This window comes from Colletotrichum acutatum (genome assembly GCF_030867785.1).
Source record: "Colletotrichum acutatum strain CBS 112980 chromosome Unknown BDZ83scaffold_65, whole genome shotgun sequence".
Lineage (NCBI taxonomy): Eukaryota > Fungi > Ascomycota > Sordariomycetes > Glomerellales > Glomerellaceae > Colletotrichum > Colletotrichum acutatum.
Genome location: NW_026849059.1, coordinates 137,478 through 154,355, shown reverse-complemented (window position 1 = coordinate 154,355; position 16,878 = coordinate 137,478). Strand labels below are relative to the sequence as shown.

Genomic DNA, 16,878 nt, shown 5'->3' with positions numbered 1-16,878 from the left:
CTTGGGAATCGGGCTAATTGGAATATCCAGGCGCTTGTATGTCGTGGCTGTTCCTCTGATTTGATCTTGGGTCATTAAGATTCTTTGAGACGTTTGAAAGAAGAAGGAAATCATTCAAGTAGGCCAAGAAAGTAGCCCACCACTCTGGAATGAGTCGACTTCATCACGACCGACTCCTTGTATACGAAATTCACGATATCTTGTGAGCAGCAAAAACAGATCATTTAAGCTCCTCCTTTCCCGGATTATTAGCAAAGATCATCAAGATCAGTCAATCATTGGAAATGCGATATAGGCTCGATGCTGGCGGCATCGATAAAATGGATGGAAAATACTGGGTCGAGGTTCCCCTTCAAGTTTGTCGAGTATCCAGAGATAAGGAAGTCTGAATTGCAATTAATTCCGATATCCCTCATTGCAATACAATACTAATCTTCAGGCGTATCAACTTTCCCTGCTACCTGGCAGATACCAAAGCATTGCATAAGCCGTCTCCAAATCTAATGGAGCATTACCCAAAAATAACGAAGACAGAAAGCTCCCATAATCATCCACGACGGTCTCATTCCGTGATCCCAGCTTGTGATTGGCGTACTACGCTCCCGTTGCAGGGAAAAGCTCCGGCATCTCCATCATCGAGCATCAAATAAGAATCTAGAAAGCCCCTTTTCAAAGCACGGCAGCCTCCCTCCAGCTGCATATCCAAAACAAACAGCCATCCTGAGACAAGGCTCCCTAAGCCCAGAGACTCCGCGTTGTTCCTAACGAATCCTCTACCACCGGTTTTGGTGTTCCACGAGAAGGGACGAGTAGAAATCTCCGCCAGCCCGTTTTCATCCAGAAGCACAACTCATACCCGCCTCCCACCATTATCTTTCACAGGGACACGTTTTCCATTGGAACGATGTTTTTCATTCAACGTGGCCAGCAGCCAGCGCCCCAAGTCGTATTCATTCGAACAAAAAAGGGGGGGATATCTAGGATTACGAAAAATTCGGAAAATAAAGAAAGGGAAGGAAACACTCTCAACAGTGTCTGTTTTGTTTTTTTCCGCCACATGCAATAGAGAGAGGAAGAGAGGAAAAGAGAGAAGAATATTTGCAACAACAGACAAAAACTCCGCGTCTAATGCTCTCTCACGACCGACCGTTAGGCCCCAGGATCTCTTTGCCATCAGAAAATCATTCATCCGTTCTCTCACATGCGACGAATCTCCTGCTCGTTGGTGTACTTCTCCAGCCCGGAGTCGAGGCTCTCCCACCACTGGAACAGCATCGAGTTGCAAATGAGCTTGAACCAGGGGGTGAACTTGAGCAGGGGATCCTCAAACAGCTTCTTGAGCTCGTCGGCGCTGACGTACTGCGTCGCGCGGACCTCGTTCTCGTTGGGCTTCAGGTCGACCTTGGCCTTGATGAAGAGGATGTAGTCAACTGTGACCGAGTTAGTAAATACTATACATCTCTCCTGTATCCAAACTCCCGAGCAAGAAGGTAATGGGTGCAAGGAGGAAAAGGGGTAAACATACTCTCGTGTTCTCCCCACTTGCCATCGCTAGGCGCCTTGTAATGAATCCTCGTCAAAAAGTGGAAATCGTCAAAGGGCACCTGCTTGGGGTCGATGCCGAGTTCGTGCTCCAGCTTCCTCTGCGCGGCGCGCTTGACGCCCGCGACCGAGTCCTCGAGGTTCGCGCCCGTCTCGCCGGGGATGCCCAGCGGGTGGGAGCAGCACGTGTTGGTCCACATGTCGGGGAAGGTAATCTTCTCCGTGGCGCGCTGCTGCAGGAGCAGGCGGTTGGTTTCCGGGTCGAAGAGGAAGACGGAGAAGGCGCGGTGGAGGAGGCCCTTGTCGATGTTGGTCATGAGATGGCCTGTTGTTTTGCAATCCGGTGTCAGTCAAATTCGGTGCTGGCTTTCTTGGATTTCCCCTTTCTTGCGCGCTCTTGTTCTGTCCTTGTCACATGGTGGCAGCGCTTGGCTAGTCACCGCAACAACCAACTCGTGCGAGGGGGTTTATACACAACGCGAAACCGGCAGACGGCCCAGGAGGACAGGAGAAACTACTCACAGGCCTTCTTGCTCGCATTGCCAATAGGCTTATCGTTCTCGTCCAGCACAATGCACACCTCGTCCATCAGCCGAATCTGCTCGGCATCATGGCCGGAGAGGGCCTCGGTGCTCGTATCAATGTCGGGGAACAGGCGCAGAATCGACTCGGCCGTGATGCCCTCGTTGGCCGTCGTCGTGGTCGTCGTAGTGGTAGACATCTTTGCTATTCGTGTTCGTGCGTGGTAAAGCAAGTTTTATTGTGCACTCCCGTCTGGGGTCGCGTGTCGTGTCAGCGTTCCAATTCCGAAACTTTTTTTTTCCGTACAGCTAGCCGCAGCTACAGAGATAGCTTTCGCGCGTGCGCACAAAGGAGCGAGAGGGGGCTTACTATTCTTCTTATAAAGTTGCGCAAAGACCGATAGCCAAGTATGTGAGAGCAAAACTGAGTAGGTTTGTTCGGAACTTCCCCCGTCCGAAGTTGCGAATGTGCGAGAGAGTGGGAGAGGCAGAGAGGTTGCGCAAGGACGAGAAATTGGTACCAATGTAGCAATTCGCAGGAAAGGAGGGGTCTCCCCTTCCCCTCCAATCCTCCCAGGCGGGTAACTGTTCGAAAAATGTCCAGCGTGCCCCTCACACCCCTGCACCCGCCATTCGTTCCCTTGGTGGCAGGCCACCTAAAATCAGTTCCAATTCACCTCTTAAAGCTGACTATCGATGTTTGTCACTGGTTTTCGCCGCGGTCCCAATTTCCCAATTTCCCAATCTCCCATACCCCTGTCTTGTTGGCTTAGCTCGCCTTTTCGGAGGGTGGTTCTCTGCGCTGCCCAGGCCAGAGGCGGCCCTTGAGTCGGAGAGAGCTTGCGCACTGGCAACACAACTCAAAAGTTTCACTTGGAGTCTGGGTCACTTTCAAAGAGGGAAACGAGCTTCTGATTCCATCTTGGAGGGTTGCTGGGAGTGAACGGATTTCTCAGCCTCACCGTCAAACAGTCTAACGCAGGATCATACAGGTACATCTTCACTCTAACTGGACATGATGCGATTTCGTACCACTAGGTGGGATCCGTGAGGGAGTTCTCAACCGAGACTCATTCAAGCTTCTTCTCTGCCTTGTCCTACGTGGGTAGCCTTGACAGGTCGCGAACCATCACGGACGTCCGTCAGCATCTGAGCGGACATTTCCCACAGACGTCACAGGATCACACGCCATGCTACCGGAAGGCATGGAACGGATGCACCAGCTTGCCTGACTTGGTCTCATCGAGCGAGAGCAACGCAGACACTTTGACATGGCATTGCAACGGTCGAGCCCGCATTCGTATCATCTTTGCATCATTCTTCTGTTCTTCTCCCGCTTCCGTCAACTACTTCCAAAATTATGCTGTGCTTTGCGATGCGCGCTCGCTTGCTAGCTAATCATGACCAAGCCAGAAATTCAAGGCCCTCTAGATGCGAATCAGGATATATCTGGACGTAAATCTTCGACAGTCAATCACTCAATCACCAATTTGTAGCCAAACAATTGTCATGACCCCGCTGACCGATTCCGGGCAACACGTAAAAAGTCGTGAACGAACCCTTGGCCAAGGACGTTTCACTCGGCCTGGTTTCTCGACTCTGCCTCTTTGGCCGCTTTGTGCCAATCCGTGAAGTATACGAACGAATACTCAATAATAGCGACCCTGTAACAAGACACATGAGTCAGCCAAGTTCTTCTCGTGCACACGTTGTTCGTCCCTCATCCCACGCTCGGAGGATCAAGAAGTCGGAGGGAAGAGATGAAGTGGAAAACCAAACAGGAGACGCAGGCACTTACAAGGCAAGTCCAATCGTGACGCCCAACCACAAACCCTTGAGCTTCCAATCAAGACCAAATGCGGCCCCAAACGAGATGGGCATCGCAATGAGGTAGTACACCGTTAAGTTCGCATAGCCGCCGATGGAAGGGCGGCCAATGCCACGCAGCAACCCGTGGGCTCCCGCGGATAGGCCGTCAAAGACCTGCATCAGCGCGCACAGTGGAAGCACGTTGGCCACGATGGCAATGACCTCTTCATCATTGGTAAAGAGTCTTGGTAGGTGGAACCTCAAGCTACCAAAGAGAATGACGTTGAATACGCCCACAATTAGAGCTGCTGCGAATGCCTGTCGAACCAGTTAGAACATGGTTTTTTTTTCGAAACCAGGTTTCCTGGAGTGTGTAATGGATCGGGAGCTAATAAACTTACCACTCCGCCGGTAATCTTTGCCGCATCCACCAACCCGGCACCAATGAGGTTAGCGATTCGGGTGGACGCCGCGATGCTGACGGGGAATGGGATCTGGTAGGTAATAGCACACAGCGTGACGACAACACTTTGGGCTGCCAGGTACTCCGGACCAAACTGGCTCGAGAACAAAGTCAGGATCTCAAAAGCCATATACTCGGCCTCAATCATGATCATGCCGGGCAAAGCCAAGCGAAGCATCGGGCCCCAATTTGACAGAGCTCGTTTGCTGAAACCGCCCCAGCACTGATATCCGTCGATGAAGCGCACGTAAAGGAACAGCAGCAGCGGAAGCAGGTTCTGGGTGCAGACAACCGCAGCAGGAGCTCCAATGAAACCCCATCCCAGCCTCCAGACAAACAGCCAGTTCAGCAGGACGTTGATGGGCGCAGCGACCAACAGGACCCAAGTGGTGGCCTGAAACAGACCCTGCGCCTGCACAAACCGCTTCCCGCCCTCGAAGAAGACGAAGGCCGGTCCGCTCAGGATCAACATGCGCAGATACTGGCCGGCCAGTCGCGCAGACTCAGGCTCCGGGATGACGAGTCGCAACACCGATTCACTGAAGAACCACAACACCGCCAGTGGGGCAAAGCACATGAGCAAGAAATATGTCATGCGCTGGAATTGCAGTCCGACGAGATGGCGGTGTCCGGAGCCGTACGCTTGCGCACAGAGGGTATCGAGACTCGTCGCGAGGCCCTGGAAGGGCGCGTAGACGGTGATAGTCGCTGTCATGGTTGCCAAGCTCACGGCGCCGAGTTCTATCTTTCCAATGTGACCTACAGCGAAGATGGAAACGACATTGACCGAGTACTGCAGCATGAAGGTGACAATGAGCGGACTGGCATACTGGATGATGGTCTTGGCCTCGCGCTGCCAAGTAGTGCGAAGTTGGCCCGTCGAGACCGCCGCTTCCCACTGCTCATTGAGGGTTCCATGACCATCAGCATCTGGCGCCGGAGCTCCAGATAATAGAGGGGTCGATTCAGACGGTCGACGAACGATGGTCTGGGGTGCCTCTTCATCGTAAGGCTCGAGTGGAACCTTTGTGCTGAAGAGGCGTCTGTAGGCACGGCGATAGAATGGCTCGTTTTCCTCTCGGGCATGCTTGGGAGGCAAAAGATGATTATCACGCAACAGACTCAGCTCGGCATCGCGCGACTGTTTCATTTCGACTCTAGTGAGAACTGGTGGTTCTTCGGCGGCGTATATCGGTTGCGGGTTCATGACGGGGCGAGAGGTGCCGAATGCGACACCGCTGGGGCGGCGGTAAAAGAGAGGGCCCTCGGCAGACACGTCCTCGTCGTCGGAGCCGATGGCATCCTCATTCTCGTCGACGTATCCATCTTCTGAGCATTCTGCCAAATCTCTTGCCAGGAGCTCTTGTGCGGGTGGCGTTCCCGTCATGAATGACGAGCTGAGCTGGGCGACAAAGTCGCGGCTCGAAGAAGCCGCCTTGATGGGAATGCTGCGGTCGTCCCCCATGGCGTCCGGCAATTGTTACTGACCGACTTTCGAGTGTTGGTGTAAAGATGCGGAGGTCAATTACGCCTTCTTTTCCGCCGTATTATCACTTCGTCCCCTCGCCTTGATCTCAATGTGAGTCGCGCAATCCGCTGGGTGACTCCAGCCAATAATCTGCACGTGTCTTGGTGCTTCGAACGGGAAATCTCAGGTAAGACGACGTTGCGCAGTCGAATGCGACGAAGGATGGCTCAGGCCGGTGTCGGTGTCGGTGTGCAATGTGCTAGGTACTTTCGCGTGGCTCCGAAACTCCAACGTCCGATATGCGCCTCTCCAAGAGAGATGTTGGAGAAGCGACGGCCAATGTATTCTGTTACGCGGGAACAGTTGCCAATGTTCGAATGGTCTTCTCGTAAGGTTTGGTTTCCTTTCCCTGATCGCAGGTTCTTTTTAAACAAGAAAAATAAAGAGCTTGCAGATAGGAGAAAGCTCGGCGAGAAGAAAGGAGGAAGAAGAAGAGGACCAGGAGGAAGGCATGAACATGGGCGGTGGAGGGGTGACGAGGAAGGTATTAGTCTAAGGCATAGATAGGAAGTCGGAAGCGTCACCCGCGCCCTTTGCTGAGGACCTGGGCTGGAGCTGGGTGGGCTGCGCGCACTTCCCGAGGCAAAAGCTGGGGAATAAGACCATCTTGGGTTACGGAGTACGGTGCCACTGCCAGGGAACGCGTACGAAGTAACGAAGTACGGATAGCGCATCCATGGAAAACAAGCATGGATGGAAAAGGAGGACGGGAGAGAGAGAGAGAGAGATACGCAGTAGAGCAATTCCCAGTCCACAGTCAGCCAGTCTCGCTCTTGCTTTCCAGGGTCTCCCCGTTGTTGCCCGCGAAGCGCGAAGCGGCTAGATTCGCCTGGATATCCACTCAGTAATTGCGCGCGATCCACCGCCTTGCATGGCAGTGGCGCCCTTTGCGTACTTTCCCAAAGGTAACTAATTGATATCCGAAGGCAAGTACTCCGTAGACTTAGCTTCACCTGCCTTGCAGCTCTGACACTTTCTTTCCCGTTGTCATTTGCTATCCATCTCACTAGGTAAGTAAGTAGGCAAGTCCCTAGCAGCCGCTCCTATACGGCATCCAATACCTAAGGGCGCTAAGGTAGGTAGGAAGGTGCAACTTGCAAGTCGTGGCTTCCCGGTGTTTCCTTTCATCCCACCACGGCACGTTGTAAGCGAGCCGCCGCCCGCCAATCGCCTGACTCATCCGACCAATGACACACCAGGGAATCTCAATCCCGTCGCATCTTGCCTTTTCAAAGCTTGGCATCTCGCATCCTTCTTGCCATCTCTTTGCAGATCTAGCCAACTTTTATGTTTTGGCAGGTTTCCCGCCGTTTGGAACCCTTTCGGCGGGTGGGAGCTACTTTCAGGTTCGTTCCCTATTCTGAGGCAGTTCTGTCATCGACACTCAGTACTCCGTATACTCCGTACTTAAGGTATCCAAAGGTAGGTACTTGCATCCCGGAGCTGATAAGGAAAGACGAGACAGAGCCGAGCCCAGATGCGACGCATCCCGCCGAACCTGGGAAGGGGGCCCGTCGGCCGCCTCCCCGGGCTCCGCCGTCGTGACCGGGACCCCGGAATCTCTCCATCAACAATAACATCCGACCAACGGACCCCAAACAATCAACACACGCAATCCCATCGTGTAACATTCCGCCGCACCCTCCTCACAATCTTGAATGTCCTCTCTTTTGCATGCTGTTATTGTAACCCTTGAGCTTGAAACCTCATGCGCCATCAACATATCGATATCCACCTGTAGTGATATGGCACTGGCTCACGATATCCCCGACCTAGGACATCCGTTTTTTCTGCCCGGCCAATTCCCATCCCCTCCACTTCCACCATCCATCCCCCAGCCTCCACCAACGCTAGTACTTTTGCCCCTCCTCTCCTTCTCCTCCTCTCCAAAGTCTTTCCAGTCCCTTCGCATAGGTATCAGACAGGGTTACAGCGCGGCACCACGGTCAGCTCTACTCGGCCTGGTTTAGCCTTTGGGACCCATCCACCTTGCCCCCAGGCATGCGCTTGTCCCCTATCTATCCCTTCCCGTCCACTTCCCCGTTGTGCCCGTATCGCTTTACAGGCAATATCCCATCATGCAACCAGCGTGACGTCTATTACGTACAAGCAAGACCTCTCTTTCGTCCGTTGACAAAACAAGATATATCCCCCATGCACACGCGCATCTAGACGCACGTTGTCTCTAATTCCCAACATCTAAGAGGATGGCTTTGGCTACATCAATGCTGATTACTCGATGTTATAATCTCATCGCATCTCGGATCGGGTTGGACACCAATCCCAGATCTCAACCGGGAAGCGAAGGCTATTGGTTCACGCCGGTAAAAATTGCTGCATGAGGCAAGCGGAGTCGTTTGGTCAGCATCTACTCAGCCATCTTAATTTGACCAAGATCAGATTCAACCGCCGCCGCAGCTTTACTAGCAGACATCATCAAACGTTAGCTAGCAGGCCGTTGGTCTCGTCGTTGGTATTATGCCTTTATATCGTGTTGGCTCTGTTGATAGCTGTGCGCACAATGACCGGGTCAGGTTGGATGCAATGATCCTCCCAGAACTTTGCGTGCTGCGAAGGCGGGAGGGAAGCCATGATGAAGGTTCGGCTTGGGTAGATGCTGGCCGTGAGAGCTCCGAGCTCGAGCATCTTCGGGCGGAAGCCGTTGTGGGCGTTGGAATCGAGAGGACTCTCTCTGTCTCTCGCAATCTCCGTCCCTACCTATTATACGCATCTAGTCCCTTTTTTTTTTTGTAATCATCCCCCTCTATTACTAAGTTATTCTCTACCGAATACTCCACCTCCACTAATAGACGGCGGTGGCGGTGATGATGAAGTCGTTCCAGAGCTACTGGGTACAGGCTTATACCCGTTATGGCGAGCCACCCAACCAGCCTTTACACCGTGTAGGACAGCGCAGCTATGCGAACACGTCGCCGTGGAGATCAACTGTCCGGTCCCTCCTACCACTCAAACCTCCCCGATGACGACCGGCCCAAAGCCTGTACTCGGTGGCTCCAGAACGACTTTATCATCACCGCCGCCACCGCCTTCGGCGCGGGCCTAACGGCGGCAGCAACAGCGAGGGTAGATGAGTCGGAAATCGGAATCTGAGGTTCATTGTCAGGCTGGGTCTCGGTTCCCTTAAAGGTATCGTCATCTCTGTCCATATCGGGGCTCTCGCGAACGCCTCCGAAGCTCATGGAGAAAGTACCTTGATATTGAACTGGAAAATACCACGCTTCCTTTACCATGCTTGTTGGCGTATTTGGCCATCGTCTCGTCAAAGACAGTATCCGGAATGCTGGTCATGGGCATCGTTGGACTTCGGCTTGACCTAGTTGTGCAGATCAAAGCCATTCAAGACTGCGGCTCGCATATTTTTGCGTTCGTTCGGCCGAGAGTCTCACAAGATTAATTCATATGCATTCAAGAATGTTGTCACTTTCGGAATGATATAAATGTTAGAACGCCTCTTCATTGCAGCTGATCCGTCTATTCATGTGGAATCTCATCTGTCTGATGACATTCCGAATGCCACTCACAGACGTAAGATTACTATACAGTGTATCGTGTCCCAGTTCCATGCCTGAACCTACGATCCCAGGTTCCCCCAAACACCCTGAAGTCATCTATTTCTCCTCTACCCAGTCGGGGTTCTGCAACGAGTTAGCAGGGCACTCTTTCAGATTCGTGACATGTCTTCAAACGTACCTTCTTGAGAATCACCAATCCCTCTAGTGTGCTGTTCAAGCTGATATACTGCTCATCCTCAAGCTCCGCACGCTCGCCGTACGCCAAAACAACCGGCGTGCTCTGTGTTTGCCAGCCGGTGATAGTCTTGGGCCGACCCGCCTGGCCGACAACATCCACTGCCTGACCAACGCGGACGTTGACCTTCAATGGCTTGAGGTCCTCGTCCAACGTCACCAAGAAACGGGGGTGCATAGCCGTCACCAGGAAGTAGAGCAGGTAGTGTGAGTTAGATGTGATGAACGACTTGGCATCAATCATGGCAACTAGCACGGCGAGCAGGCCACCCGTAGACACGCGCGAGAGAACGTTGCGGTCAGTGTGGAAGGGGTTGACCGACATGGTGCCCTTGCCCATGTGCAAAAGACCTTGAGCAATGCGCACCATGAAAAGAGATTCCTGGTCGCGGTGGTAGAAGCTGGCCAGCTGTCTAAGAAGCTGAGCAAGTCTGGCGTTATTCGTACCCGCACCCAAGAGACCCATGGCGAAGATGGCATTGATAGCCACGTCGTTGTCGTTGTCGTGAGAGTATCTGGAAAGCGTGTCGTAGACCTTCATCTGGGGGTTGCTGGGGCTGATCAGACCCATGGCCAGAGGAACTGCTCTCCTGATGTTGGGCTCGCCATAGTGCATAAGATGGCCGAATTGCCGAAGAACCATCTCCTGACCCACATCTTCGCCCATGGCAACGAGTGCGATACCAATCACTGCGTATGACTGAAGGAGCTCGTCGCCCTTCTTCTCGTCCGAATCCTCAATGTGCTCGTTGCAAATGTGGAGCAACTCCTGAATCTTCAGAACAGCACCGGTGCCTGCCCAAGCACAGATCTCAGCCAGCACAGCCGTCGGCTTGGCCATCGGGTGGTCAACAGCCTTGAGGGTCTCAAGGATGACGTCGACCTCTTCCTGACGACCAAAGAAGAGCAGACCGAGACCAAGTGCCAGGAAACGAGTCCACTTGTCTGTAAGCTGGTTCTTGCGGTCGTCGTCCAGCAGTGTTGTGACGATAGCCTCACTAATTTCGGGGTTGGAGGAGCCAACAAAGATCAGACCACAGGCCAGAGCAGCCATGGCGGAAATTTGCATATCCTGGGAAGAGTCGGTGATGATGGGCAGGAGGAGCTCCAAGGTGAAGTCGTTGTTTGAGCCGGCGTAGGAGAGACCCAGGCCCATGATGCTGGCGGTTCGGACAAGAGGATTCTTGTGGTGCAGCTTATCCTCGTCACCCAACAGAGCCAAAGCGGGCTCAGAGTCAACACGTGCTCCAGAGTTCATAATACCAATGGCAAGCATCGAGCCAGCCAAGATCTCGGGTTCCGCGGCGTAGGTGTACTTGTCAATCTTATCCAAGCCAGCCTCAACATCCCACAGCAACAGAGTGCCCAGAGAGGCCACAGTCGACATCATACCGTCGCCTTTGGTTTTCCATACCCAGCTTTCCTTGTCTTGCTCAACCAGCATCATCTTGTCGTTACCGAAGCCGGCGTTTACAAAGGCGTTGACAAAAGCGGCTGCCAGATTGTGGCGAGCTGAATCAAGATTGGTCATGCCAGCAACGCGGCTGCTCTCAAGGTGGCTCTTGTAGATATCTTCTGTAGTCTTGGGGTCCAGAATGTTGAGCTCCTTGCCCAGGGACTTGAAGTGGTCGGACAGCTTAAGGTTCGACAGGCACTCCACGACAGCCTGGGAGTCCGCGTCCTCTGCGGGGAGATCCAAGACAATGCGTTGCCGTGCGATGAGGAAAGCGAGCTGCTTCTTCAATGCGGGGTCTTCGGCCTTCTCGAAGTCTGCCTTGATGAGGTCGACATCGTTCAGGCGAATAGCAAGGGTCATTGCAAGGGCGTACTCCTTGTATGTCAGGTAGATGTCGTGGGCGGTCTTGAGGAAGAGCTCGTTATCGGGATAAGTCAGCAAGTTGACCATGCTGACCATGTAAAGGCACACGCGGCCGTATGTGTCCTTGTCGAGGTGGTTGGGAATCTGATCGATGATCTCGAGCTCGCTCATCAAGTCCACAGCATCTGCCTCGGCGTTGCTCTGCAAGAAGAGCGGGATGAGAATCAAGGCAAGGTCGACCAGGTCCTTTGTCGGCTCGTCGGCATTTATCCTCTTTCCATACACTTCACCAATCTCCAAAGCCAGATGCCGGGTGTACTCGTGGCCCCATGATCCAATGTCGGATGACGGTGCAAGCAGACGGTACTTAAGGGTGTCTTGTCGGTCCTCGTCGGAATACGTCATACCAATTACTGACAAAACATCTGCGAGTGACGTCTTGTTGTCTCCAGTCGGCCAATCCTCGAATAGTTTTGTCATCGTCTCGTAGTGTGGTCTCAGGAACTTCAGCGGTTTAGGCACAGCCGTCATTGACGAGGTTGACGTCTTAATGAAGTTCTTCATTGCCTCAAGGGCCGGCTTGTAGAGAGAGGCATCGGATTCCTAGAGACGACGTTAGCATTATGCACACGGTGCTTGAGTTCCAATCACGAAACGCACCGTGAGGCGCTCGACGAGCATATCCAGCTCGTTCTTCAGCTGTTGGTCCTCTTCGCTGAGCTCCTCCGCAGCTACAAACAGTTAGCCCCTCATTAACTTGACGAGACAACCCATGTCGCTCACAATCGATAATCTTCTCATCACCCTTCTTGCCGTTGACTTGGGACTTCTCCTTCTTGCTATCCTCCACGGCCTTTCCCTTGCCCTTGTCGGCAGCGGTAGGCTTCTCGCTGTCCTGCGCCATCTTGACGTGTGTTTGTGGACTCTGTATGGGTGGGGTACGTCCTCGGGAGTGTGGTCAAGAATCGGCGCGTATATCTGTGCAATTCGTCGAGGAGTGGACGTCGGATCGATGGCGTGCGGTTGAGAGAAGGATAGGGTGGTGGGTGGTTGTGATTCGTGAGGGAGATGGAAGGTGATGGTAGCTTTGTAAAGCTAAGCAACAAGTCGAAGCTCCCCGGTTGCGTACGAGCCTGGCCTGCCTGCCGCACAGACGCACCTGGGCTTGGGGTGTTCAGCCTGCCACGTGACCGCCGGAGTCCATGACCCCGTCCCGGCTTATCTTATCTCGTCTTTGTTATCGATAGCGCACATCCAAACCCCGGCTGCTTTTTTTCCAATGGAGGGGTTCTTGGGCTCCGAATCCAGTACCTTGAGATCTGGAGGAAGAATTTCAACTCTAGACCAATTTTACCAAATACGTATTGCTGCGATCGCACAACTTCCTAGATGCATTTGGATACCAAGGCACTGCGGCACTTGGCCGCCGAGGACTGGAAGGTCCTCGCAGCAGTTTGTCTCCCTCACCCTACCCCTCCATAACCCCTCCAGGCAGCCCACTTACAGGATCTCCAGGTTGAGCAAGGCACCAAGAACCACGAGCTGGTCCCGACGTCACTGATCGAGAAACTATCACGCCTCCGTGGCGGCGCAAGCGGAGTTCACCGTTGCATCTCCAACCTTGCCAAGGTTGGCCTCATCGCCAAGGTCAAGGAAGCCAAGTATGATGGATATCGCCTCACCTACGGCGGTCTTGACTATCTCGCGATGCACCAATACTCGACGCGTAAGGAAGTCTACAGCGTTGGCAGCAGAGTCGGAGTCGGCAAGGAGAGCGATATTGTTATGGTTGCCGACGACAGAGGCGTGCAGTGCATTCTCAAGATCCACAGACTCGGTCGTATCTCCTTCCGGACAGTCAAATCGAACCGCGACTATCTCAAGAATAAGCAGTCAGGATCCTGGATGTATCTTTCGAGGCTCGCCGCAATGAAGGAGTTTGCCTTCATGAAGGCCCTGAAGGATGAAGGATTCCCGGTGCCCGAACCCATCGCTCAGAACCGACACACCATTGTCATGTCCTTCATTGATTCGTTCCCTCTCCGCCAAATATCCAATGTCCCAGACCCTGCGCTGCTCTACTCCGAGCTGATCGATCTGCTTCTCCGCTTAGCTAAGCATGGACTTATCCACGGCGACTACAACGAGTTCAATATCCTCATCAAGGAAGACGTATCCGTCACAACAACGGAAGAAGGGGATGAGGAGACCGTCAAGTTGGTACCAATCGTCATCGACTTCCCCCAAATGGTGTCGATGGATCATGAGAACGCAGAAATGTACTTTGACAGGGATGTCAACTGCATCAAGCGCTTTTTCGAAAAGAGGTTCAAGTTCACCCCTACGACACCAGGACCGTTCTACAAGGACGCAAAGAAGTTGGTTGGCAAGGGCGGTGCCACAAGAATAGATGCAACCTTGACGGCATCTGGATTCACAAAGAAGATGGCTAAGGATCTGGAGAAGGCCATTCAGGAACAGGCCTCTTCCAAGAACGACGAGGGTGAATTCGTGGGCGAAGACGACGACGAAGAGTACGTTTCCGAGGAAGACGACGCAGAGGAGGAAGAGTCAGGCGATGAGGTGCCAGATGCGGAGAATGCAAGCGTACCAACCGCAAATGAAGATGGAAAAGAAGCGCAGACAGGTGGAAGAACAGAGGATGAAGTTGATACCCAAAAATTCTCAAAGTTGACAGTGGCAGACGAGGCCTGAGCCATTGAGGAATCAAACAATAAACACTTTACTACTTCCGGAAATCCTTATGTCGCTTGTCGACACACAATTTCTTACTACGAGCATGGATCTTCTGTGATTGGAAATTTCATGTCATAATTCCCGACTTCATGATTCTGTAGCAAAAAAAAAAAAGGCGTTACACCGTCCCGATTTTGATCTGCCTCCCAAAAACTAAGGTACAAGAACTAATAGCTGGCGCCTTTCATACAGAACGCATCAAGAGTATGAGCTACCTCAGAGCATAATATGTTCCCTGATCAAAACCATACTGCCATGTGTGATGAAACGCAGAAACTCCGAAATCTGCGGAACAAGACGAGGAATGATGCACCCGGAAAATACGCTGACGCTCCTATTCCCTCACAACTCAAATTTACTTTTTCTCCTTCTTGCAAATCGGGGACGACTGGGTGCTGACAATGACGGGCGTGGCCGAGTCAGCGTGGATAGTCACGCCTTCGTCGCTGTCGTCGGACGAGATCTCGGCAACGGTGGTCTCCGCGGGTGATCTGAACAAGCAGGTTAGTCAAGAAGAATGCTCCAATGGCGAGAATGGTCACCGTACTGGGTATTTCCCTGAACAGTGCCCGCCTGGTAGTCATCAGACTTGACCCCCTTGCCCATCCGATCAAGACCGCCAGTCATGGAACGAGGGGCGTAGCTGTTGAGTGTGGTCAGCGGCTGAAATCAGAGATGACATGGGTGACGATTGCTCACCTGTTCGGTGTGGAATGCAGAGCACGCTTCCAGGCCGGCTGATTGTACATGTTGGGCTGGATGCCAACCAGGGGAGTGCCGTAGGCGCCGATGTTGTACTCGTTGGTACGGAACTGGCGGCGCTCGGCAGTGACCCGCTTGAGTTCCTTCTGACCAGCAGTGTCGGCATAGCGAATGTTCATCACCATGCCCTCCTCGCCGATGGGGATGCCGTTGAACTGCTTAATGACGGCATCACAAACATCGCGGGATTCGAAACTGGGTCAATTAGAATACATCGCTCAAGAGTGGTCAGAAGTCACATACCGAGCGAAGCCAACACCACGGCTGTTGCCCATGCTATCACGCAGGATCTTGGACGACATGATGTGGTAGCCTCTGAAGATATCGCCGAGGTCCTGGAGGTGTCAGTCTTAAGCAAATCAATAGCCCGGAATATGTCAAGTGCAAACTCACATTCTCCGTCAGGCTCTTGGGGAGATTGGAGATGTATAGATTGGTTGAACCCTCATCGCCCTCGGCCTTGAGGCGAGAGTTGAAAGATTCCTGCAAAACACGTCAGACAATGGGGGCTGAACACTGGGTAGTTCCAGATCAGAACATACGCGAGCAAAGCCGACCTCGTATCCGAGACGATGGAAGCCCCGGATGCACATCTCCGAGTCGCGGACGTCGAAGAACTTGGCAAAGCCAAACCTGCTTGATCGTCAGCGAGGAATAAAAATGAAACAAACCCGACCCAACAAACCCTTTGCAAGCACCAGTGGACGTGTCAATGATGGCCTTGGACGTCTCCACCTCGCCAAAACGGGAAGCGAAGCGGTACAAGAGCTCATCATCAGTGGTCGGATGAAGACCGCGAATGTAAACATTGCGGTTGCCCGGGATCCTATTCTCCAAACTCTGATCCAGGGTCTTCATCTGGGTGGCAGGGGTGAAGACGGCAGGAACGGCCTTGGGGACAGGAGGGTCCTGCTTGAGGATCTCCTCCAAGTTGCGGTCGACCGGGATCGTGATGACACCGTGCTTGGCAGCAGGTTCAACAAAAATGTTGCCGCCGACAAGCTGCTGGGGAGAAGGCGTGGTGTAGGTTGAACGATCGAGAGCAGCCACGCGGGGGCCCTTGTCATTCTTGCCGGCGCCGCTGTAGAATGGAGTCGTAGGAGCAGATTCGGTGGTCGTGTAAGAACCACCACTGTGACGACGATTCTCAAGACCTGGCACGTCGTTGTGACCGCGGTTGGTGCGGTCCTGGAGAGCCGAGTTGCCACTCACAGCGCGACCGGGGGTGAAGGGAATCATGGGGTAGGGGACGTAGGGACTGAACTGTCCAGGCGCAGCCAAGTAGCCACTCGGTCCGTACGAACCCTGAGAGAGGTGGTCCATACCCAGAGCAGAAGGCAGATGAGGAGCCAGAATGTAGTCCTGGGGAATCATGTACGGATGGCCGGTAGCCATCTGTCCCATACCGCCAACATTGTGGGACATGCCGTTGCCCAAGGTCATGTTCTGAAACTGACCGATAGCACCGTTCAAGGCGTCAACGCTGCCCATCATGTTGGGCATCTGGTTCTCAGGGAACTGGCTGGCGTGATTGCCGGGTCCAGCATAGGCGACGGAGTGCTTGGGATCCATGGTGTGGGTCTGATAAGACATAGTCAAGTCCGAAGTCTTGAGCATTAATCAGTCAGAAGGGTGTCAAGAACTTTCGTCTGTGTCAAGAAGCAGCCGCAAGGCACTGGGGCGAGTGCCATGCTGGGAAGTCGACGCGAAGTCCGCGTTTTGGGAGGACGCGATATCGTACTTACAGGAACGATGTCAGTGGGTTCCAAGGGTTGAAAAGAAGAGTTGGATCGGTATTGCCGCGAATTGGGACTGTGTTATGGTCAGCGAATGAAGTTTACGTAGATAACGATTTGTGATGAATAGTGGTGGGAAATCTTCCTGAATGTGGACAGACTGGCAAAACAGGA

At 53.2% G+C, this 16,878-nt stretch overlaps 5 protein-coding genes across 5 annotated transcripts; 1 reads left to right on the top strand and 4 right to left on the bottom strand.

Moving 5' to 3' along the window:
• Nucleotides 1-1,197: 1,197 nt before the first annotated feature.
• Nucleotides 1,198-2,263, bottom strand: BDZ83DRAFT_580793 (isopentenyl-diphosphate delta-isomerase; the record flags this gene model as incomplete). Its single annotated transcript, XM_060505384.1, has 3 exons — nt 1,198-1,430; nt 1,526-1,867; nt 2,065-2,263. The coding sequence occupies 3 exons, from the start codon at nt 2,261-2,263 to the stop codon at nt 1,198-1,200; spliced, it is 774 nt and encodes a 257-aa protein (XP_060363494.1).
• Nucleotides 2,264-3,776: 1,513 nt separating this feature from the next.
• On the bottom strand, nt 3,777-5,915 carry BDZ83DRAFT_389998 (MATE efflux family protein). Its single transcript, XM_060502781.1, has 2 exons — nt 4,274-5,915; nt 3,777-4,190 (listed from the first exon to the last, which is right to left on the bottom strand). The coding sequence occupies exons 1-2, from the start codon at nt 5,798-5,800 to the stop codon at nt 3,858-3,860; spliced, it is 1,860 nt and encodes a 619-aa protein (XP_060363493.1). The 5' UTR covers nt 5,801-5,915; the 3' UTR covers nt 3,777-3,857.
• Nucleotides 5,916-9,281: 3,366 nt separating this feature from the next.
• BDZ83DRAFT_626307 (proteasome/cyclosome) lies at nt 9,282-12,575 on the bottom strand. The gene is made up of 4 exons (XM_060508556.1): nt 12,233-12,575; nt 12,110-12,180; nt 9,575-12,052; nt 9,282-9,519 (listed from the first exon to the last, which is right to left on the bottom strand). The coding sequence occupies exons 1-4, from the start codon at nt 12,351-12,353 to the stop codon at nt 9,493-9,495; spliced, it is 2,697 nt and encodes an 898-aa protein (XP_060363492.1). The 5' UTR covers nt 12,354-12,575; the 3' UTR covers nt 9,282-9,492.
• A 143-nt stretch (nt 12,576-12,718) lies between these two features.
• BDZ83DRAFT_626306 (RIO1 family protein) lies at nt 12,719-14,332 on the top strand. Its single transcript, XM_060508555.1, has 2 exons — nt 12,719-12,901; nt 12,965-14,332. Exons 1-2 carry the CDS (start codon nt 12,839-12,841, stop codon nt 14,162-14,164), a joined length of 1,263 nt encoding a protein of 420 aa, XP_060363491.1. The 5' UTR covers nt 12,719-12,838; the 3' UTR covers nt 14,165-14,332.
• Nucleotides 14,333-16,878, bottom strand: BDZ83DRAFT_626299 (sporulation-specific protein). Its single transcript, XM_060508554.1, has 6 exons — nt 15,654-16,878; nt 15,511-15,601; nt 15,362-15,451; nt 15,212-15,303; nt 14,906-15,163; nt 14,333-14,849 (listed from the first exon to the last, which is right to left on the bottom strand). Exons 1-6 carry the CDS (start codon nt 16,583-16,585, stop codon nt 14,711-14,713), a joined length of 1,602 nt encoding a protein of 533 aa, XP_060363490.1. The 5' UTR covers nt 16,586-16,878; the 3' UTR covers nt 14,333-14,710.